Source organism: Brachyhypopomus gauderio, unplaced genomic scaffold (assembly GCF_052324685.1).
Source record: "Brachyhypopomus gauderio isolate BG-103 unplaced genomic scaffold, BGAUD_0.2 sc65, whole genome shotgun sequence".
Taxonomy (NCBI): Eukaryota; Metazoa; Chordata; class Actinopteri; order Gymnotiformes; family Hypopomidae; genus Brachyhypopomus; species Brachyhypopomus gauderio.
The window spans coordinates 115,283-139,000 of NW_027506886.1; the positions used below are offsets into that span (position 1 = coordinate 115,283).

At 44.4% G+C, this 23,718-nt stretch overlaps 2 protein-coding genes and 1 long non-coding RNA gene across 3 annotated transcripts; 1 reads left to right on the forward strand and 2 right to left on the reverse strand.

The window, feature by feature from the left end:
- Positions 1-4,782: 4,782 nt before the first annotated feature.
- On the reverse strand, positions 4,783-9,817 carry adra2b (adrenoceptor alpha 2B). The gene is made up of 2 exons (XM_076989052.1): positions 9,145-9,817; positions 4,783-8,489 (listed from the first exon to the last, which is right to left on the reverse strand). Exon 2 carries the CDS (start codon positions 8,482-8,484, stop codon positions 6,925-6,927), a length of 1,560 nt encoding a protein of 519 aa, XP_076845167.1. The 5' UTR covers positions 8,485-8,489; positions 9,145-9,817; the 3' UTR covers positions 4,783-6,924.
- A 6,547-nt stretch (positions 9,818-16,364) lies between these two features.
- On the reverse strand, positions 16,365-19,777 carry dusp2 (dual specificity phosphatase 2). Its single transcript, XM_076989014.1, has 4 exons — positions 19,067-19,777; positions 18,646-18,764; positions 18,001-18,220; positions 16,365-17,882 (listed from the first exon to the last, which is right to left on the reverse strand). The coding sequence occupies exons 1-4, from the start codon at positions 19,461-19,463 to the stop codon at positions 17,566-17,568; spliced, it is 1,053 nt and encodes a 350-aa protein (XP_076845129.1). The 5' UTR covers positions 19,464-19,777; the 3' UTR covers positions 16,365-17,565.
- LOC143490335 (uncharacterized) lies at positions 18,110-19,397 on the forward strand. The gene is made up of 2 exons (XR_013124936.1): positions 18,110-18,242; positions 18,604-19,397. It is a non-coding gene; the product is annotated as an uncharacterized LOC143490335 (long non-coding RNA).
- Positions 19,778-23,718: the final 3,941 nt, after the last annotated feature.

Consider the following 23,718-nt stretch of genomic DNA (forward strand, 5'->3'; position numbering starts at 1 on the left):
CAGCTGGATGCTTGAATGCATCCCAAAAAAGAACTTGTCTCAGTGGATTAGCATGGACCCAGCTCATCTGGGCTGTTACGGATGACATGTGGTACGTGATGAGGCCATGGCCGAACACACTTTATATTTCCTGTTCTGGTGCTTCTGCCAATAGCTGCTCCCCACCCCACCCACTCCACACCCCCTGCCCCTCCCCCAAACCAGCCCCCCCCTCCCCTCCCTCCTCCCCCACCCCACCCCTTCTCCCCCATGGCTCACGTAATATCCAGCTCACACAAAACACAAACAAATACTGAAGCGAGGCTGATGGTCGGGCCCACCGGCCCAGTGCACCGAGTCCTCTGGGACTATGCAAATCAGTATCTGGAGTGAGAATGTTTGAAGAGAAATACAAAAGTACAGTGGTAAAAACATGTGACGTGACACGAAGAAGTATTAGGACTGGAGAGGCCTAGATGAAATGATCAAAAAGGCTTTTGATCTAGGTTCTGTGTGTGTGTGTGTGTGTGTGTGTGTGTGTGTGTGTGTGTGTGTGTGTGTGTGTGTGTGTGTGTGTGTGATAAATCTTTTATTGAGTTTTGTTGTGTGTGCATGTTTGTGTGAGAGAGATCTGAGTGCATGTTTGTATGTATCATCTATAATTATTAAGAACAGTTCCAGTGACAGTCACAAGAGCCTAGAGGAAATGTGAAATGATGATTGAACTGCACTTCCTGTCTGTAGATTTCTCTCTTTTCCTGTGGATACTGGGAAAAATTATTAGTGTCAGAATGACAAAATATGAACATGCTCTAGTTTGGAGTCTTCATACTGCCCTGATTACAAAGGCCACTGTGAAAATAACAAAAAACATTAAAGTAGATGAATAATAGTATTCATACAAATACATATTTATAAAAGCACTTACAGGAGGAGGGAGAGTGAAAACAGTTTAGGTTGTGGGAGATGAACCGTAAGAATGATGACAGTGAGACTGGGGTAGTGTGTTCCAGAGTTCAGGGTTCAGTATACTGAATGACCCGCCTCACATGGTGAGCAAAATGCTCAAAAATAGTGAGACTAGTGCCAAAGCATCTGAAAATGCATGGGTAGCCTGTGTAACTGCAACTGGGCCTGATTATGGCAGACCAATTATGTCGGTTAGTGTGATGAGATCTGAATCAGGAGAGAGTTTAGTACCAGAGGCGTAGAGATGCATACCATGGTTTATTAGATTTAAAGCAGCACTAAAGTTTTTAGGTGATGTAAAATAGTGGAACCGGTGTAAAAACTGTTAGGCAATTACATTGAAAAAGTTCAGAACAACTCTGTACCTAAGAAAGCTTGTATTTGTGAGAACTGTTAAAAACACATTTGGCTAACTTAAAATGGATTGGTAAGTCTCCAGTATGGCTGGATGAAGGCCAGCTTTCTTAATAAAGGAAGCAACATCAACTCTTTTGCAAGAACAGGACCATGAAACATCTCTAATGACTTATTAATTAAGTGGCAGAAAACCACTTCAGGAAGTGTGGAGTAAGTCTGAGAGAGAACAAAGAATTCGATTTGGAGATTTGTTGAGAAATAAAGACCCAGCTAAGGGGTCACACTGCCAAGAACCCTAGTGGTGGGATGTCAGGAACGTATTACTATTGTTTAATGAAAGACAGGATATTGGGAAACGGGTTTGCATTTTGTGCTTTTTGTTGATTTTCTCTTTGAAGAAGCTAAGACGTGCGCCGCATCGCTAATCAGAAACTTGAAGCAGCAGCAGTGAGAGGCTTGAGGAGTCTGGTGGTGGTGGAGGTGGGGGTGATGGGGTGGTGGAGGTGGGACTGGTGGAGGTTGTGGTGGAGGTGGTGATGGTGGTGCAGATGTTCCTATAGGGCCAGTGTAAGACACTAGGGAGTAGATGAAGGAGAGGAATGATGTGATGGAACAAATCTGCTCATGACTGAAACCTGTTCATGACACTTTCAGTCATCAGTACACAACAGTTCAGTAGTGGTCACCACTCAGACTCCTGACCTTTGCCCTTCACGCTCCTTAGCCCCCTATAGAGGGGCAGCGTCCCGTAATGTCAGATCCTCGTCACCAGAATACTAATCACTAATCACTCAACTGGTTCTCCCCTTCGCCACTCCTTTATTATATATATCCATCACGCCTGCACTTCCTCATTACAAAGTATTGCCAACAATGTTGCATACTGAGCATTCATTATTCTGTGTTCTCCACCTGTATCTCGACCTCTGCTTCCTCCCTAGACTATGTACCCTGCCAGCCCCTCTAACGGATCCTGAATTCTGCCCCACGGATTGACATCTGCCTGCCTTGACCTCGATAGCATGTTGCCCTGTGTCTCTGATACCAGCAATGCACTAGACTCCAAGTGTCTTTCCTCTCTCTGCGCTACTGCTGTACTTTGTGGAAATAAATCTAGCACTCTGCATTTAGATTCTTCGGTGTTGTACCTTCCTTCCGTCATTCATGGGCAGTCATGGTCTGGTGGTTAGGGAACTGGTCTTGTGACCGGAGGGTTGTGGGTTTGATTCCAATGCCTAAGGACATGACTGAAAAGGTCAACTGCATAAGAGTTGCAACAGGTGCCATGTGCACAGGACAGCTTGAGAGGTCAAATGTTACAGGTGTCCATGAGTGACCACATGTACAGACCGCTAACCTCCTGAATTAGCTTAACCAGTAATGGACGGTGCTATACCGAGTCCATTAAAAAAGATCCTGTGTGAGCTGCAGGCCCTCCAAGTCTAAAAGTCTGGATTCTGTATGCACATTAAGCCTAATACAGGCCTTATATACACTACCAGTGCTAATCACCACTGGAGTGTCAGACCTGAGTTGTGTTGAGTCAGAGTTACTGGAGTGTCAGACCTGAGTTGTGTTGAGTCAGAGTTACTGGAGTGTCAGACCTGAGTTGTGTTGAGTCAGAGTTACTGGAGTGTCAGACCTGAGTTGTGTTGAGTCAGAGTTTTGGAAGCTGACTGTAAGAATTCTAGAAGCTGATGCGTGTTTTAATGCTTTGTTGCTGTTTGTGAAAATCGTGTCTGGACACCCAAGTGGAGCTTCTAGGATGTGTTTGGGACGGGTGCTAGGTACATTTGGTAAGGTAGTGCCATTTGGTTTCTGCTGGGTTTCCACTCAGCATGTCACCCTGGGACAGCTAATGACTCCTGGATGTGAAGTTGCTGTCATCATGGAAGGGACTCTGTCCATCTGTGTAATAAGTGCAGGTGAAAGTGTGTGATTCTTATATAAAACATCATTGTACCTAACATGATTCTGTCCAATCAGAACAACACATTAGTTTAGCTAACCAAGAACAACCTATGTTGAAGCACCTGATTACATAAACTTTTGATTATTTTCAGAGATTGGTAGCACTTATCAAACAAGCTTTTACAAGGTACTTTTTATGGTTTTTATGATCAGCTTCCCAACATGTTCCTAAAACTGTTATGCCACACATCTTAATTTTACGAGAGCTTGAAAGTAATCATCTTGTGATTATATTCCTCTTTGTGCAGAAGAGCTTAATTCCAGTGTTCAAAACAAAATCTTGTTCTCTCTCCTACACTCCCCACGATCTGCATCTGACAAACTTCATCGGAACGTCTTGAAACCTTTAAGATCGAACGGAAAGCAGTTTGGAGCCGTACGGCTAAATTCCCATGGAGTAATGACTTGGTATTTATAAATAAATGTCCTGAATTCAGTTTCTCTGCTGGTCATGACTCAGTAGTTAAGAGGTTAAAGCTGCAGCAATGTGACCTGCTGGACCCTGGAAGCTGTTGAGATGACCACTCACGCACTTATGAGGAGAGTGCATCAATAATTATAACCAATGCTTTGTGCAATTACCAAAGCCAATCTCTCTCCATCCCTCCCCTCTAACCCCTGTTCTGAGCTGATTGGCTCTGTGCTGTGTTTATAACAGTGGATTGAACATAAAGGCCATGCTTGTCCTGTTTATTGTCAGCCTGTGTCTCATGGCACTTTTTTTTTTTTACAAGTGCTCTCCAAATCAAAACGAAAGGTCAGTCATGCATTTAAACCCGCAGCAGGAGAGATAACACGGACCACTAAACGCTAAGCAGAATGTAAAACATTAACACAGTTAACGCACTGTTTCTAATAACATCAAGCCTCACTCTTCACGATAGGGGAAAAGCCACTTACAAATGTCCACGCTGATGCTTAGGGAGATCATGTGGCCGGGTGCCCAAGACCAGACTCACTCCATGCAGATCTCCCTGTTCCTAAAGATCCACAAACATTTTAAACTGTTTATCCGAAGCCAGATGCCGATATCTCCCTCCGCAGAGCTGCCAGAAAGGGACAGTTTTTTTTTGCATCAGACAATGCAAACAAAGCAGGGAAGTGTATATGGTAATGAAAGATGCCATTACTACAAAACTGCAGTGCCGAGCATATGTCAGGGGCCCACATATTCGCCCACGGACGGCACAATGTCAAGACGTGCCGGTGGATGTCTTTTTCAAAGTTCCGCTGACAAATTGATTCTAGAATGGAATGCCATGTTGTGCAGTCTGTTTTCTACTCTCTTCCATCTAAAATAGCGGAAGGCAGCACGTCCCCTGGGTTTGTGATTATGACATTTCCCTATGCACTAGTTTAAAGAAAAGAAAAAACCCTAATTTTCCATGGATGTTGCAGTGGAGGATGCTTAAATTTCTCTCATGCCGTCATATTGCTACATACCCACATACTTCCTTCTCCAAAATGCAAGTGATTTGAATAGCACAAGTATTATAGAGGCTTTATTCTCAAAAAGCAATCCAGACTACATTGTAAAGAAAATAAATTCAGGGGAGGGGGAGAGAGACAGGGAGAGGAGAGAGAGACAGGGAGAGGAGAGAAAAAACATTATTTTGATCATAAAATGTTGCAGAGCTTTGGAGAACGCAGACCAAATGTAATATCCTGGCAGAATAAATCTGATACAACATTCTAATTAAGAAACAATTATTTAAGTCTTTCAAAATAATGTATGTACTGGGTATATTATTTAATGTATTTCATGAATTATAGAATTTTACATAACAACTTCAAACCATATGAATTTCAGATTGATCCCTCCCTAAAAACATTAACTTACAAAGAAAACCGGTAATACATGATAAATTGTCTTGAATAAATATGCATGAGAAAAAAAGAGATTGGCTAATAAATAAATAATACAAAACTTCAAATTGTTCACAGCTCTTTTATGCTTAGACACCGTAACCCTGGTAACCATTAGCCCCTTAATCTCAAAAAGCCTAATCACTCAACTTTAATCCCACACCTAACAAAACAGCTGCTTTGGGATGAACAAATTCACTCTGGCCAGGAATCCATTTTTTTAAAATGTTGTTGTGTAAGAAGACGCGGATTAGCAGCCAAATATATAACAGCGCTGGCACGAGGAGAAGATGGATGAAAGGTGTCGGGGGGAGCCGGCGGAGGGGGATCGAGGCAGAGTGCTTGAATCAAACACGTATGTCCATTTAGTGCCAGTGAGATTAGAAGTGAAGGGGTGATTGTTTATACTGCACAGACCAACAGAGCTGCAAAAAAACAACCTATCGCATCTGTCCCATCTATCGTACACCCTCTCATCCACAGCACACGCACGCATTCACACAGGAGACAATCACACACAACATGCGCTCGTTCACAGTAGGTGCAGTGTCTCACACACACACACACACACACACACACACACACACACACACACACACACACACACACAGTGATCAGCACATAAGCGGCCAGAGACAGGAACAGGAAGTGTCTGTGCCATCAGCCCTTAGTCCCCAAGTATCACCCCGCTACACAGTCGGGTTAGAGGGTGCAGTACTTGAGATTATGGCAGAGATCTCCAGTTCCTCAAAGTGAAAACGTGAAGAAGAACCAGATCCAGATCTCGGTAAGGGTGCTTACATCGCACCACCAGTCAGTAGGACTCCGCCAGCGTTGTCACACCTTTCAGGACGGAATCACAAACAGGGCGAGCTTCAGACGCTCCACCCTGTCTAATCTGTCCACGTCGAACAGGAACAGAGTCTCTGTTTTTTCTTGCGTGTCTCAAAGCGGTTGGATCCCTGTTCATGACATTAGCAAGCAGACCGAGCTTCTACCAGACACCCCGCTGAGAAACGACAGAGGAAAGAGACTTTCCTCACTCTGCGGCTTTCGATCTGTATTCAGCAGGCTTGCATGCATTAGGTGGGAGGAGGAGATTACACATAGCAGGGGACCGACCCAAAGGACAGTCGGCTTCTTAGGCTCCATCCGTGAATCCGACATCAGTGGGTTTAATTTGCGCGCCTTCCCTTCGGCAAATCACTCCTCAATCACGTTTTTTTTTCTTCGTTCGCTGAAAATGAAACTTGACAGGTGTCCGTGAGGAGCGGCGGAGCAGTGTGTCTCGTGTGTCACGTGTTGTGTGTGAGAGAGAATTCAGCGAGGATAAAATAAGACGGAAACTTGCGTTCATACCAGTCCTGTTCATCCCTGAGGGCAGATTTTCTTAGAAAGGCTAAAAGGGAAAACACGACCACACCGTGTTCTTTTTCGCCAAGTAAGAACCTTCGTAAAACAGCACGTTGCTCTTCTAACGGGCCAAAATGACTGTGTTTGTTTTCCCCTCTGGTACATCTGTGACATTAAGACCTAGTACATAGTTATCCTGCAAGAGTCCAGGTAACCATAGTGTCAGGCGGTCACCCACATAAAATGGTGCGTCACCGTCACTTGATATTATTGGGTGCTGTCTTTGATTCCACAGGCTTTACAAACAGTCCTTTCTTTACACTGTTACAATGAAGTTATTGTGCTTTTTTCCCCCCAAAAAAATGTACAGTACCTATTTTCCCAGATGCTCTGATCTCTGTAGCATGCTTATCTGGACCATGGGATCTGTTAAAAAAATGTACCCTTGGTGTTCTTACAGAGAATCCTCTTGAAGGCTCTGCGGAAGTCCTTGTTGAAGATGGTGTAGATAACCGGGTTGAGGCAGCTGTTGCAGTAGCCGATCCAGAAGAAGAATGTGAAGACGGGCTTGGGCAGAGCGCAGGACTTCGGGCACATGGCCTGCAGGCTGTAGGAGAAAAAGAACGGAAACCAGCAAATGACAAAGACGCCGATGACCACGGCCAGCACGAAGGTGAACCTTTTCTCGCGGTTCACCATGGCCTTGCGGCGTGTGGAGTTGGGTGTGCCCTCCTGCTTGGCCCTCCGGGATGTCAGGGTGGTTCCCCTCGCCGTGGCCACCATGTTTCTGTACTTCTGCAAGGTGGCTGGCGAGTGGATGCCCGCGTCCGGATCGGCGCTGGGGGTCAGCGGGGGCTCCGCCCCCACCCCTCCCTGGTCTGTCTCCGAGTCGGAGGTCGAGCTTTCGCCGTTGTTGTTGTCGAGCCTCTTATCTATCCTCTTGTCCTTCTTCGCCTCCTTGGGTTTAGTGGGGGTCGGGTCTGGCTTCTGGGTGGAGGAGATGGAGGGGGAGGGGGAGGGGCCCAGTGCAGAAGAGGGTGAGGTAGGGGTCACAGGCATGACCGGGGAGGGAGGAGCCAGGAGGTTGTTGGTGGCCGGGGGGACCGCCGACCGCTGCTTGGCCGCGTGAGGCGACTCCGTCGGGGGCAGAGCGAGCGACGGGGGCCTGGGGGTAGCCAGGTTCTTGTGCGGCGGGCCCGGGGTGCTCCCTCCGTCTCCTCGCCCGTTCTGGAGAGACTTGGCTCTGTCCTGGGGGGTGGGGCTGCAGGCCGCCGCCTCCTTCCGGGGCTCCCCCGGCGGACAGCGCGTGCGCTGCTTGGCGATCTGGTAAATACGCATGTACACCAGGATCATGATGAGGCAGGGCGCGAAGAAGGAGCCGATGGTGGAGTAGAGGATGTACCAGGGCTCGTCGTTCAGCCTGCACTGGGGCAGGCCGGGCGACTCCTCCGTCACGTTGTTCTTGTTCATGGACAGCAGCGGAGGGAAGGAGATGACCGCCGATATCAGCCACACCACCAGGATGGCGCTCTTGATGCGCCGCGGCGTCCTCTGGGCCCCGTACGTCACCGCCCGCGAGATGGACATGTAGCGGTCCAGGCTGATGGCGCACAGGTGCACGATGGACGAGGTGCAGAACAGGACGTCCAGCGCCAGGTAGATCTCGCACCACACCGTGCGGAAGTACCAGTATCCCATCAGCTCGTTGGCCAGGGAGAACGGGATGATCAGGGTGGCCACCAGGATGTCCGCCGCGGCCAGCGACACCAGGAAGAGGTTCTGCGGCCCCCGCAGAGAGCGGCTGGTCAGCACGGCGATGATGACCAGGATGTTACCCACGATGGTGAAGACGATCATCAGCGTGATGGCCGTGGCGAAGGCCGCAGTGGCTTCCGGGGAGTACGGGGGCGGTTTCAGCACGCTCTGATTGCACGTCGCTCCGGCACTGCTGCCGTTACGGCCGACCGGATCCGCTCCGACGGAGCACATGATTGCTAGATTAAAGTGAATCGATTAAACTCTGTGATCTTGATCTGGTCAAATTTATATCAGGTCGCTAACAGCCCTTTAAATTTGACGTTCTGAGATTTAAATATTAAAACGGGCTCGGATTTTGTACAGTTTGTGCACAAAAACGGACGCAGTCAAGCCCCCTCACAGGCTTAAAGACCATGGCTAAAAACGGCCTCGGCTCCTGCGAGCCCCGCGCTCATGTGGCCCTAAAACTTTGCATTCCTGCCCGCGTGCGCTCTCCTCCCTGCACGTCCATTCTCTTCCCCACGCGCCTAAAAATACTAGGGACTAGTGTCAAGATATCGATCAGTGCAGTTTGATTTATAACGCCTAATAGTACCACAGCTGGCTTGTTTGTTTCTCAAACGACTTTTACTTATGGGAAAAAATTATTTAGGAAAACAAAAATAAATGTTTCAAATTGTAGTGAAGGTTACGCACAAGATCTGCTCTATATGGGGAGTTCTAGTGTTGCTGTTGATGTGCTCTTAGGAAATAGACCTAATTGTCCGCATTACGTGTGGCACTGAAAAACGATTTAAAGGGAATTGAATAACACTGGACTATATTACGGCATTGACCTTTGAGTTAAAATAATCACTTATACTCTCCCCCCCAACTCCAAGAACACGTTACCTGTTGACGTGAGCTGATTTCCTCAGAACCATTTCAAACCCTTTGCTTTTCAGGGCTGATATCGAGTGACCGTTTCCCTCATTTTAAAACGATTTAAAACTCGACATTTTAGAGCTTGCTACGCGAATATTTTAGGTCGGGTGAAAACTCTTCTATCCAGATGCACAACCCTCTACGGAGGCTTTAAACACAGATCTCCAGAGAGCGCGCCGCACACTGCCCGTTCGTCCACACGCTCAGCACTCGCGGCCACTTTTCAAGAGATTTAAAAAAGTTATGCCACTTCAGTGCCGATGTATAACGGTTTCAAAAAGTGACGAGTGTGCATTGCTGTTAGGTGGGATAAAGAGAAAAGAAAGTATTCTTGTGTTCGATATAGAAAAACAGAAAAAGTTCTCTTGAAATATTCCTGGGTGGAGAGACGTGCCTTGATTGATGAATGAGAGAATCGCGTGAGTAGGTTTTGTAGGTCCAGGCGTTACTCAACACAATGCTGTCCCCGTGCTGGTCCGTGTCCTTTTGTTGCTGGGTGCCGTATCTCACTGCGCAGCTTGTTCCAAGTTCAGTGCGTCCTCCTCGCCTCGCGCCTTATCTCCACCGCAGCTCCCAGCGTTAGTATTGCGCGCGAGCCACTTGGGCTTAACACGAGCGAGCCTGTTCCCCTCACTGCTTTATTTGAAATGATGTCAGGACGGGCGTCACGAGGCGAGGCTTTCCCATCCATTCTGAGGTTAGCTTCTCTCTCTCTCTCTCTCTCTCTCTCTCTCTCTCTCTCTCTCTCCTCGACACAGCACAATAAAAGGATGCGATAGCTTATGTCCTGCATAAGCTGGAATCACAGTTATGTCCAGTTAATCAATAAGGTCATAGAAAAGGCCCCACATAGTTGAGATTGGGGGTTTAGATTTTAAAAATCTCAAAATGCAACACGTTAACACTGTATATCAGATAGTATAACATTTCTAAATGCAACAGGTTTGAGAAAGCTGGTACTTGATTATGATTAATAATAATTTATTATTTATTCATTATTATTTAATTTGTTCTGGATGAGCCTTTTATATTCATAGTCTATATATTCATAGTCTTTAGTCTATACACGTAGAGGTTTGTCCCATTCTCAGGAGTATATGACATTTTGAATGTGCCTTAAAAACGTGCATGTTCAGTTTATCAAAACAACAGTCGCTCGGTTCGTTTAATTGTAGATTGCGCTGAAAATCGGGATTGTGCACGCGAAGCCTTCACGAGCCTTTTGAAAAGCTTGATGCCGAACAGCTGTGGAACTGCGCGCTTGGCCAGAATCAGATCAATTGGGCGAAACACAATTAACCTATACTGCATCCAGAGTAACCCTTTATAGTCTGGACAGCCCGGGTCGCCCGCAGGCCCGTGTCATAACGATACAGTTCTTTATGGCACATCTCAGGGTGAGCCTTGCAAGTAGACTAGAAAACAAGCTGCAATTTTAAACAATACGCACATATATTATATTTCTTAATAAACAAACAGCACCTGATACATATATTTAACTGAACCAGCTCTGATTTGTGTGTGTGTGTGTGTGTGTGTGTGTGTGTGTGTGGCCAACCTTGTCGTTGTTATTTATATCCAAAGAAATTGTTAAAAATTGTGATCAGGACCGCGCGCACAGTTCCTCCTCCGCGCGGCCTCGCGCACAGTTGCAGCGATGAAGTGGATTAATGCTCACTTCAGCTGACAAAGCACAACATATAACCATCAATTTAGAAGTCCCCTGCAGACGTTTAAAAGCTGTGTGTCATATTCGTGTAGGAGTTTTAAATGAGCACAAACGGGCGTTTTTCCACAAAAAAAGCATAACACAAAGTCATAAGTCTCAGTGGAATGACAACTTAAAACGTACTCGTAGTTGTCAATTCTGTGTTGGATGTAGTATTTTACTTACACAGCCTAGAAAACTCGTCAGAGCTTGTTGAGTTTCGGATTTTGGTGGTAGTGAAATTATAAAGCAAACGAGAGGGAGACGCGATTGATCCTCGATTAAATTCGTGCGGTGTATACCGCCACCTAGTGTGCAAAAAAAAATCGTGCAATGTTTGTGACAACAGTGAAATTCAAAAGGCCAGGAGTGTGTGTGTGAGAGTGAGTGTGTGTGCGCGCGCGAGGGCACGAGGGAAGCAGAAAGGACAGTTTGAATTATGATAGATAGATAGATAGATAGATAGATAGATAGATAGATAGATAGATAGATAGATAGATAGATAGATAATTTCACTTAGATTGTTATTATTTCAAAAGTGTATCTGAAATGAACAGAGGAGCATATATGTGTTTTAATATATATTTATTTAAAAACTTGCTGAGCTAAACTAATCATAGCACCTACTAGGATTTTGCAGTATGATGACAGTATTGTAAAAGTGTGGCAGTATATTAACCATGTCACGTGACACAACGTGCCAAATCTGTACTTTGAAAATGGGGCAGTTAAGACATTTGGTGCATCCATTACAGTTTTGCAGACGCTAAGACCCAATTTGAAACTTAACACACAGCAACCAATGCTACACACAACAGGCAAAACATCTCACACTTTTGGAAAAATGCACACACTTCAAAACTCTTGCAACTCTTGCCAAAACCATATTTTTGCATCTAAATGCTACACACAATATCAGATGATTAGCCTTTCATATATGTGACTACACACAGAAGTGACAAATGGAAAACACTACTACCATGTGTTTGAGTGTTTAGTTTGTAGTCTGCTGTGACAGTCTGTCAGAGGTCTCACATATGCATGAATATTGACAAATATTGAGGTTATTTCTGCATATTCAGTACATTTACACCATAGAGTAAAATGCCATTACAAGGGGAAGGTTTTTTTGGTTTTGCATGAACAATACAGCAACACATACTATATATAGCCTACTGTAAACACATGAACAACAAAAAAGAAAAAAGAGACAAAATAACCTCAAGCTTCCTCCATCACCTGCTGAATGTATTTGCACTGGTGGGGTTGGTGACCACCTCCATGCCAAACAGAACTCAACAGTAATGGAGAGTTTGGTAGAGGTGAAGCACAACAAATCGTGGCTGTTCAGTGAACCAGTTTGTACGTGAGCACAAACTTATGTTGTCCCAGACGTCAACAAACCTGGACAGTTCTGGTTCATCCCCCTGGTGATGGAGAATGAGTATGTTGTGCTGTGTGTTGAATAAGGTGATGATGTGCACAGTGTTGTAGGGACCAAGAGTGCCATGATGATGAGTGGCAAATTCATAGCTCAGTTGTTTCACACTGTCACTGGCCCAGTCCGGATAGACTCACTGAATAGATGTTGTTGATGTTGATGTTGTCAGTAATGATGTGCTGTTGTAGTTGTCGGAAACATATGCAGTTGTTTGCTCTGACCATATTGATGATGGTCTCTTTCTGTTCTGAGGTGGATAGCCACCCACCAAGGGGTAGTGTAGTACATGATGTAGTATATATAGAGTATAGGTCTACTTATCTATTCTCTTTTTGAATTGTCTGGATGATGCTACAGTGTAGCAGCACAGATGAGATTGGACCCTTTGCCTCCAGAAAACCCAACGCATGCTTGACCACATGGTCAACCACAGTGACTGATCTCATCCGTTATGGTTGCTCATCCTCTTCCTCATTCTCGTACTCTTCATCATCACTTCTATGCAATATTGAACTCCAGTGATGTGCACACCAAGATTTGCAACTTGTGGCCTCTTTAAAGGAATTAGGCTTTGATGTCTAAAAATTAGCTAGAAGTGTTGTAACGTGTGAGAACTGGGTATGAATTTTGGTAGGTGAGTGTAGCAGTTGTGTGGCAGTGTTTTCTAAATGAAACACATGGTTTTCAGTTTTGAATGTTGTGTCTTTTGTGAAAAACTATGTTTAAAGTTTTGCAAAAAGTGTGTTTTAGAGTGTAAGGCAGAGAATGTGCTTAAGGTTTAGCGCACCTGGTCAATAGATAGGCTACATGGGTTAGTTGTTTCAGAAATTGTGCTATAACGACCACTTTTTGTGACTTAGCTGCTGCAAAAAACGGTAAAAAGATCAGTGGGCGGGGTTATCAGTTGGAGCTCACTGATTGGTTATGGAGTGGTGGCGTTCACTAATATAGAGGGGGAAAAGCCACAATGATGATTAGTTGTAGTGATGGGATTTTCGGCTCTATTTTGAGATGCGGCTCTAATGGCTCTTCTTACTGTGGAGAGCCGGCTCTTTCGGCTCCCAAACGGCTCCCCATATATATTTTTACATTATTAATTAATTAATAGCTTAAACCTAATTTTATAACATTTTGTTTCATTATTGACATTGTTAAGTAAAAATGCTGCATAACAATGCTTTATAAATAAAAGTTTTATTATAACCAATTATTAAATTATCACAAAATAGAACGCGATACAGCTTGGTCAATTGCCTGCCGTTTCCACAAAAAAAGTGGAGACTTTTTTTTTCAGTGTTTTCCCACCACATTATTAACTGAAAGCTGCGTGTGATTGGTCAGATGTGTGGAGCACACGCTTGACATGCGGGCAGTGGAGAAGTTCTTTGCAGTGTTGTCCGAAACGATATGGGTGGTAGTATAAAGAAACACCCCTAAAAAACAGGGAAAAACAGGATTTTACCTGACGAAAATTAATGTTGCATTGTGCTCCAGGTTTGAAAAGTGCTAAAGTAGGCTAAAGTACTTGAAAATGTAACTGTATTTTGTTTCACAACAAATAGATGTCTGACTGAATCGATGTGATAAAAAAGCGAATTATTTCGAATAATTTCGAGTATATGTATAAATATTTAAGTTTAAGGTGCTGGGAAATATTGAAAATGGCAAGTGACGTACAAGTGCTTGAATTCCACCTTGTAAAGGTGTATGAACCCGGCATACATAACTTCTTTGCGCTGAAGAGGTGCACGACCTCGCTTCGCACGGGGGTCCTCACGCAGGGGCGGAGCCACCGCGATTGCGTCATTTTCGGCGCACGGACCCTCGCGCTGGTCGCGACGCGCCAAGTATGCTCTACCTCTGGCAGAAACAGAGCAATACGCGCTAGGAGAGGGAGAGACACCGAGGCACCGAAGGACAAATAAAAACGATGTTGGAAAAAAACTGTGGCACTGTGGCACTTGCAGAGCACAAGCGCAATACTGAAGGAAAAAGCGGCTCCCAAATAGGATCCTAAAACGGCTCCCATTGTGGAGCCGGTTCCAATCGTTCACTTCAAAGAGCCGGCTCTTAGAGCCGGATCGTTCGCGAACGACACATCACTAATTAGTTGTGAGTCAAGCGAGCTGGTTTCAAAGAAAAACACCACAACTACAGCATGTTGGATTTGTTTAAAATAAAAATGAGAGCCAGTAAACCTATGTGAGTCAGTGTGTAAGATCTGCTTACAACAATTCGTCGCAAAAGATGGAAACACATCAAACTTGCATTCTCATATTAAAACTAAGCACCCTTCAATAACAGTTCAGCAGGTGCTAGAAAAGTCCCGACTCAGTTATCATTTTACTTGGAGCTTTTGCCAAATACCAAAAAATACAAACGAGACGATAGAAGGCGATTACACTACTGACCTCTGAGGTTTCTGCTTATTGTAGAGTCTGTAATGAGTGAAAATGGGGGGTTATGAGGTCTTTTCAGATTTCTTTAATGAGTTGAGTGAAGGGGGTAACTGACGCTATCACTTGCTAGCTAGTAACTATTTTTCTGAAGAGAACTTTTATTGTACAACATACAGTATAGTGTTAATTTACCATATTATATTACCTCTGTTTTTTGCCACCTCTTCCTCTTCTTTTCTCCTTGGGCACCAGAGGACTTCTGCCCTTTTTTTTTACATCTTTACGGGGAGATGTCTTTTTCCCCAAGATGTTGTCTTTTTTCCACCACAGAGAAACAGTAACGAGGTTTGCAGAGCGCGCGGGGGCGGCTGGGGGGAGCAGGTGCTAGGTGTCGACTAATATTATTAAACAATGAAGTTATGATTATGTGGACTTTGCTTGTTTTCATATTTATTAATTGTTCATTTGTTATAATTAATTAATTAATTAATTAATTTAAAAAAAAGAAAAAAAGACGGTGTCCAGTGAAGAAAGGACGTCCTGTACAGCTCGCAGTAAATGTGATGTAAATGTAATGTTTAGTAACTCTGTCTAAGAAAAGCAGCAGATGCTGTCTGCAGATACCGCCTCTGCCATCTGTAACAATGGTTTCAGGATGAAACACGTATGGTAATTATTATTTTAGCCTGTTTACCTACTTAGGTCGAGGGTACAGAGTAATGGAGGAAGTGAAAGAGAGGTAAATAAGAGAGTGCAGGCAGGGTGGTGTGGATGGCATAAAGTGTCTGGGGTGATCTGTGATAGAAGGATGTCGGCTAGAATGAAAGGAAAGATCTATAGGACAATAGTGAGACCTGCTATGTTGTATGGACTGGAGACAGTGGCACTGACAAAGAGACAGGTGAGGGAGATGGAGGTGTCTGAGATGAAGATGTTGAGATTCTCATTTGGAGTGACGAGGAAGGATAGGATCAGAAATGAGTTTATTAGAGGATCAGCACAGTTAGCATGTTTTGAAGATAAAGTTAGAGAAGCGAGATTGAGATGGTTTGGACATGTACAGAGGAGGGAGGAGAGGTATATTGGTAGGAGGGTCTTGAGGATGGAAATCCCAGGTAAGAGGAGGAGATGTAGACCTATGAGGAGGTTTATGGATGCAGTTGTAGAGGATATGAGAGTGGCTGGTGTGTCAGTGGAGGACACTCAGGACAGGGCCAGATGGAGGAGTTTGATCCGCTGTGGCGACCCCTAAACGGGAATTGCCGAAAGAAGAGAAGAAGAATTATTTTAGCCTGCTTAGTATTAACTTTTGAACTGTGACTGATCACCATTTCACAGTCAAATGCTGCCACTCCGTGGCCGTTTCTTCTATTATTCTCCTGTGGTCGACAGAGGGCGCTATTCTCTTTGTTATGAGTGGTCAACCAACTTCTCTTTTTCGTTTTGCCAATGTCAAAACCTACAATCATTTAGGGCAAATGAGTTCCAAAGACAAAACATTATTTCATAAAAAAATTTAGAAGTCATTTCATTGAACTATATGATCATATAAGTGCAAAGCAATAATTGAAAATGAGAACGATAATGTGAAATGTAATCAGTTTGGTCAAATGGTGAGTAACAAACACACAATGCCATATAGTATGTCACATTTATTTAATAGACATTTGGAGGTACTTTTAACAATATAATTTAACAATTGCTTTGTCACATGATATTGAAAAAATATTTACAATAAAGTGCACTGCTCAATGGATAAATATAAATATTTACTAAAAAAATCACTTCTCCCTTTCTTCTCCTCCATGTTCTGAATGAGTGATTGGGAAGAACCGTAAAACATAAGTAGCCATTGAAATTCTTGTGGCATCACTAACACGGATTGGACACTTCATATTGCTTTACACACATTAGTGCGGTATACCTGCTCTCGTTAGTAGCTGGAGATCACAGTTGGACAGGTCTGATCTTTGCCCTTTGACCCCTCCCTGAGTGTGGTGAACCTCGAGATCTGCATCACGGCAAACCAACCAAGCAATGCGACCAAACAAGCCGACCGGAGCACGTTCAGCCATTACGACCGAAGCTTATTGCCAAAGACACGATCATACTTGGGGGAGTCCTGAAGATAAAGGGAATGACCGGAAACATGAAATATTACGCTTCTCCACATCCACGTCCCAGCTCTGACCACTTAGCTTCTCCCCTGTTTATAAATAGCACCAGTAACTATAGAAATTAAACAATATCAGGCAGTTTGTTTTCCACTATTCTTGCGTAAGGACACAGGGTCTCGCCAGCCTAAGGGCCCCGCTGCCTCCTTTCACATGTGGCTATGCGAGGGTTACGAGACTCACAACTCGCTGCTTCAATTCCACTTAATTCTTAAGACTTTTGGGGCCTGAAGCCAGACGTCTGCTCTTTATTACTGGAGCAACACATTTTGAACATTTATGTTGTGAAGATGGTACAGTGACACCGTTCAGTCACAGATCTGCTGAGTGTCATGTGTAGGTGGTTGTCAGGGCCCTCTGACATTGTAAACCAGATGAACCATGTTACATCACACATCGTCGCGTTCATTGTGTAAGAGTGTTTCTGCCTGAGTCCCAGTGTGAATTCGGAGACCTCTCAGGACATTAACCAGAAGAGGCCCGTCTTTGAAAGGCATGCTGTGATCGGGACGGGATCTACAGGTTAGATCCAGCTCAGATGAGTTCGAAAACAAGCTTCGCTCATTGAATCACGGCCACAGCTCCAGGAGACATTGTGGTCATTGCTGTTAGGACGTCTGCATGGTATGGCATTCGGGGCTGAAATGAAGGGACAGACCTCCACCTCTAAGGTCCAGTGAGGCTTCTGGGGGACGGGCTATTAAAGGAGTCTATCCTGGGAGTGCAGCTACGGAAACAGGACGCTGCGTCGTCTGGGCCCACAACGGTGTAGGAGCACAGGACGTCGGTCTCGAACTGGAGCAGCTGACCCATGAAGGCGAGGTTCGGAGAGATGACCTGTCGCCGGCGCTTTACAAAGTCGAAAGCCTCGTCCAGCCGCACACGCTGGGCATGGATGAGGTACGCCAAGCAGATGGTGGCAGATCGAGAGATGCCGGCCTGGCAGTGCACCAGAACGCGCCCGCCGCTGCCCTTCACGGAGTCTGAAAACGGGGCGGAGAGAAGAAAACACTTCGTTTGGTCGTTTCTTGCGCAAACACAAGCAAAACAAAGATCACCGTTCCACGAAAGTTACTAACATAACGGCGTCGTGATACTCACCAATGAACTGGATAGCTTCGGGGAAGAGCACGCGGATGTCCGCGGCCAGACTGTCTTCCACCCTCAGCGTCATGTAGCGCAGCTCCTCCTCGAAGAGGTTGGGGCAGGACGAGGACACGTTCAGCACCGCCGTGATGCCGCAGCGCGCGAGCGTCTCTCTGCGCGAGGAGTGATGCGCGCTGCCCAAAAACAGGAACGGAAGGATCTCCACCGGGCCGCCCTGCACACGCACGCGGACCAAGGTCAAGGATTTGAATTTTTATTATTATTTTTTCTACATATCTATGATTCGGCGTTTCCTTAATTAACAATGATATTTTTCGCAGTTTATTTATTTTTTTACTAGCCTATTTCTTATAATAGCCTAGTTTTCCAAGATTGCTACGGAACATTAATGATTGCATTTGGTTAGATATCGTTTGGTTAGATTTGAAAGTTTTTTTTAAGACACGTTTTTTTAAGTCAAATTTTCGTCAGTGTTTTGCGTATTAAATTAAACTGCGTATTAATTAGGAAGTTGATCTAAGATTGTCCAATACGCATGTCAAAATTCTCTCTCCTTCTTTATTCAAAATAATCTCCTCTGATTTTCTTTCTGTTCAGTTCACAAAGCTACATCGCTTCAGTCCATCTGCACAAGCTTACCTGATCATAGAGGGGTGTCGTTCTGCCGGACATCACCGGCTCCGGATCGCCGAGACCACACACGACCGATGAGTTGACACAAAGCTCAGGATAGGCCGCTATAAAGCCATCAAATCCACCTAAAAGGAAAAGTTAATTGAATAAGATATCGCAATGTAAAAATATTACACTGATAAATGATTTCAGAGATTTAGGTATTCGAGAATGAGCTAGAATAACAGAAATAACAAATTCCATTCTAATTATAACTACATAAATCAATACATTTAAATTTGTGTATTTAGGAGACCATTAAGCCTAGTTTGCTTAAATATTTATGTAATTAAATATAGTGCGTTTTAGAATTATTTAGAATGAAATATAGCCTATGCTTAATCACGTGTCAAAACAGTTTAATAATATAGTTTGTAAAATATCTTACCTTGTAAGAAACAAATCTGCGTAGTGACCGTCTGGACCTCTGACTGCAGCGCGCTGATGAGAAGACTGGCCAGACTCTCGCTTTTTAACTCGCCCACCGATTGACTCTTCTCATCCAGTACCACTACAGGCGAGAATTCCCCGTTTCGCAGGCGGCCCAGGAGCGACTTGTCCGCCAGCAGCCACTCCAAACTCACCACGGAGCTCTTAGACCTTCGCCGTAGCATGGAGTTCCAGTTCACGTTGTGGGAATCACGAATGTGCACCCTGGAGAAGCCGAGGAAGGGTCTGCAGTCCAAGACGACGCATCCCTTCGAGGCGAAGAACTCTGGCGGAGGAGTCCGAAAAATCTGAACCAATTCGCTACCTGTGATCTCTAGAAGGTCAACAATCCCCATCACCTTCAAGTGATGTAATTGTATTAATTGTATTTATTTTTAACGAATACCAAAGGCTTGTAGATTTTTTAAAATCTCCACACAGTTTGACAACAAAACTGTCAACGCGTTTTTAAAGCAGGTCTTTTTTTAAAATGTTTTTTTTCTTGCTCTTTTCTTTTTAAATAATTAAGACAACAGAAAAAAATCCACTCTAATGTTGTATTTCAAATTACGTCTTCACATATACTATCTTTGACCTTACGTTTTTATTTAACTGTAAATAAAACATCAATTTCAAACTTCCTTATTGTTACCAGATGTGCTTCTCTGTAGAGGAGGGGAGGGCGAGCGCTTTTGTATCGCGGCCCACACGTCACAGCTCCGCCTCCTTTCTTTTTTCCACTCGAATAACAAACGTCATACACGGAAACTCCATATATGGTCATTCACCTCAGACCGGTATACCATATTTGGATTTTGACGCGCAAGCCCTCCTATTCCCTTAGGCACGTGGTGGCTGGGTTACCCCCGTGTTTTTGGATTGTGTGACGTGTGTTGCAGAAACACAGCAACTGCCCCATGTACTCTCTCAGACACACACACACACACGCATTGTGTCTCGGTGGCTTTTCTACTACACCTCCGTGCACAGAGAAGCGAATATGAAAGCTACTTCCACTGAATCACAAATGAGTCACTGTGTTTGATGCCATGACACACACGTGTAAACATATATGGATCATGCTTGTGTTTTGTGTGTGTGTGTGTGTGTGTGTGTGAGCGGGAGGGCTCATTGCATTTACAGTATTTTTCCATGCAGGTGCAGACGTATGTGGGCAGCAATAGATATAAAAGGGCGTTGGGCATTTGAACAAAAACTAAAAACGTAAGAAAAAAATACATTTTTTTACTATATTCGTTTTACGTAATCTCTTCGACAACGCCCTGTAGACACAAACCATGCAAAGAGACCCTTGATTGTTCATGAGATGAACAAATGCACAAGACCATCACTACTGCTGAAATCATACCTCCGAGTTTACAAAACATGCTCTCTGCACGTACAAACGGTAGTGCCACAAAGCGCGTTTGTTCTCGCGACAAAACAGACCTGCACGGCGAGACCCGTTTCCGGTTAGTAAATTAAACAAACAGCTACTGTGAGCTGTGAATGGGCGATTACGGGAGGATTAAATAAGCAGACAGGAGAGGCTAATCTACAGCAATCTGTAATCTGAGGTCACGGTCTCAAAGAACACGTCACCACAGCCTTTTAATGAGTTTACTGAAGATGAGGATGAAGACGGTGGGTTATCCAGAGAATCATGTTATCTTCTAAACTGAACTTCTGTTAAAATGAATTTACTTTAATTTACTTTAACATTCTGCCTTCATATGGAACCCACGTACATCCCTTAACATACGTTTAAGCATCGTGTAATGAAAGTATTAAAATACCATGAAATACACAAAATGGAAAACGTCATGCTTTGACTGCACATTAATAATATAAAATTATTTAAAAAAAATATATATATATAAAAATATAAAAAAAAACTACTAGGCCTACTACTACTACTACTACGACTATTAATAATAATAATAATAATAATAATAATAATAATAATTAGAATAATTAGAATAATAATAATAATCTGATCTGCTAACACTTGACTGAGATCTGCTAACACTTGACTGTGATCTGCTAACACTTGACTGTGATCTGTTAACTCTTGACTGTGATCTGCTAACACTTGACTGTGATCTGCTAACACTTGACTGTGATCTGTTAACTCTTGACTGTGATCTGCTAACACTTGACTGTGATCTGCTAACACTTGACTGTGATCTGTTAACTCTTGACTGTGATCTGCTAACTCTTGACTGTGATCTGCTAACACTTGACTGTGATCTGTTAACTCTTGACTGTGATCTGCTAACACTTGACTGTGATCTGTTAACTCTTGACTGTGATCTGCTTGCTCTCAACTGTGCCTCCAGGTTTCACGGGTGCATTATGTGCACTATGGGAGGACAATCTGGTTTGGATCTCCCCGTTAACAGAAGGTTAAGTAGAATAGGGTCAAGGTCAAGGTTAAGGTTATGGTCAAGGTCAGGGTCAGCCACATCACAGAACACAAGTGGCTCTGAATACTTGTATCCCCAGGACCTCCTCGGTGACGCTCTGAGAGCTGTGAGATTCACCTAATCTCTCTCTCGTGATCTCCATCAAAGTGCTGAACCCCACGTGGGTTAAAGAGAAATTCGATCTGTTCTTTAGCTGACATTGCAATGCAAGCTATAAAGCAGCTCTGAAATCCTGCTCAGACTGGATTGTGTGAGACTTTCCTCTATGACCTCTTTGCAGAGCTATCTATACTTCTTCTGTACTTCATCTTCACACTTCTCACCTCTCACTTCACACCTCTCGAAAGACAATTCCGCGCAGTGGTGGCACAGCTGCTGTATCTTGCTGCTGTGCTAGGAGATGAGTCAAGGGATGTTTTGGTTCCTGTACATGCCCACGTTACTGACGGCCCCTAACCCAGTGATACCACCAGCTTCAAGTTCTGGCAGCGAGATGAGGAGTTCCTCTTGTAGAGGCCTCTGTGTTCTCAGCCAATCTGGCTTTAGTTTCAACACTGGTGTACTGAGCATGTTTGAGAATATGTCATGGCTTCCGTTTATCGCTCACTCAGCACTGCCACTATGTATAATTTCTCAGCTTTTTAAAAACTTTTTTGTGGGTGTCAACACAGTATTTGAAGCTTCTTCTAAATTAATTTCTGGTACAGGAGAGTCTTCAGCACATACAGCAGGTGTGTCTCCATTCCATTTCATTCTGATCAGTTGTAATCTTTGGGCCACATTTTTGGGCTGTGGGCACAGAAGGGTGGACCTTGGCTCCATAAGCCTGGTTATGTAGCTGGAGAAAGGTTCTGCTAACTGGATTAGAGTTTCGCCAAACGTGTAATCATATGTTTTCTGAAGTCAGACAAGTGGATGGATGTTATGTCCTGGATTCCATCTGTTCCCATCTCTACATCCATGAAATCATGCTGGATGAGTCTGTCCACAGCTGCATCTGTTGGATGTCCAGTGTAAGTTCCTTCCTAAGTGTCTCTGTCAGCATGACTCAGCAGATTTTGTGGCATCACCGGGGAGCATGCAGGCACATTCCACTTGCAGTAATTTGAGAATCTGTGTGTTGTTCAGTTTAGCTCGCTACTAATCCTCACCCAGGTGTTTCTTTGTTGAGCTTAACTCTGTCAAGACAGCGAGTCCTTGGGAGGTTTTAGTGAGACATTTCTACCTGCGGCAGAGGGGTTGCGTACTGGAGAACACCATCATTTCATGACTTCACCATGTCCCTTTGTCTTATCTCACTAGACCAGGGGTTCTTAACCTGGGGGTCGCGACCCCCCTGGGGGTCGCGACGTACTTCCAAGGGGGGTCGCGAATGTGACACAAAATAAGGTGTTTTCTGAGTTAAATGTGCGACGAATCAGGTTCGGAGCTAAATTTTGTTGTTCTTTACTCAGCCTGGACAAGCGTAGCCACAACGTGCATGCGCGAACCTGAATCAAGACTCAGAATGAGGCAGGTTGATTCAGTAAAGTTTATTGAATCAAACTGCCTCATTGTGGCTCCGCTCGTCCAGGCTGGATTAACATGGAGCGTTTTGTAGAACGTCGAACTGAAAGTGGGGATGCAAAACGCCCACTTCCAGGAACTTCAGAACAGAAAAAAACGAAGAAAGTGAGAAAATATGAAAAGTACTTAGAATATGGATTTACGCAGACAAGCGAAGGAGGGGATGCACGACCGCAGTGTGTTCAGGGTTGCCAACTTTTCAAGATCGCTTGGAGTGAGATTTGAACCTGGAGGGGGTGGCGAGTGTAAATTGTTACCGGGCGGGTGTACAATGGACACAAATTAAGTGTTATATCGCGATCGATCGATCACCGGTGATTGGTGCCAGAGCGAACTAGTAACTCATTGAATCATAGATATGGATCAGAGGTAAATAAACTAGTTTTTTTTCGCCGTGAGAAATCGGATGTGTGGCGTGAGAGCGTGTGAAAATAGTCAAATTCGTGTGTCTCAGGCTCAATGCGTGAGAGTTGGCAACCCTGGTGTCTTGTTTGTGGCGAAGTGCTAGCCAAGGAAAGTCTCAGGCCCTCCAAGTTGCTACGCCATTTGCAGACGAAGCATTCGAGTTTGCAATCAAAAGCTGTGGAGTGTTTAGAACGTAAACGGGGGGGGGGGGGGG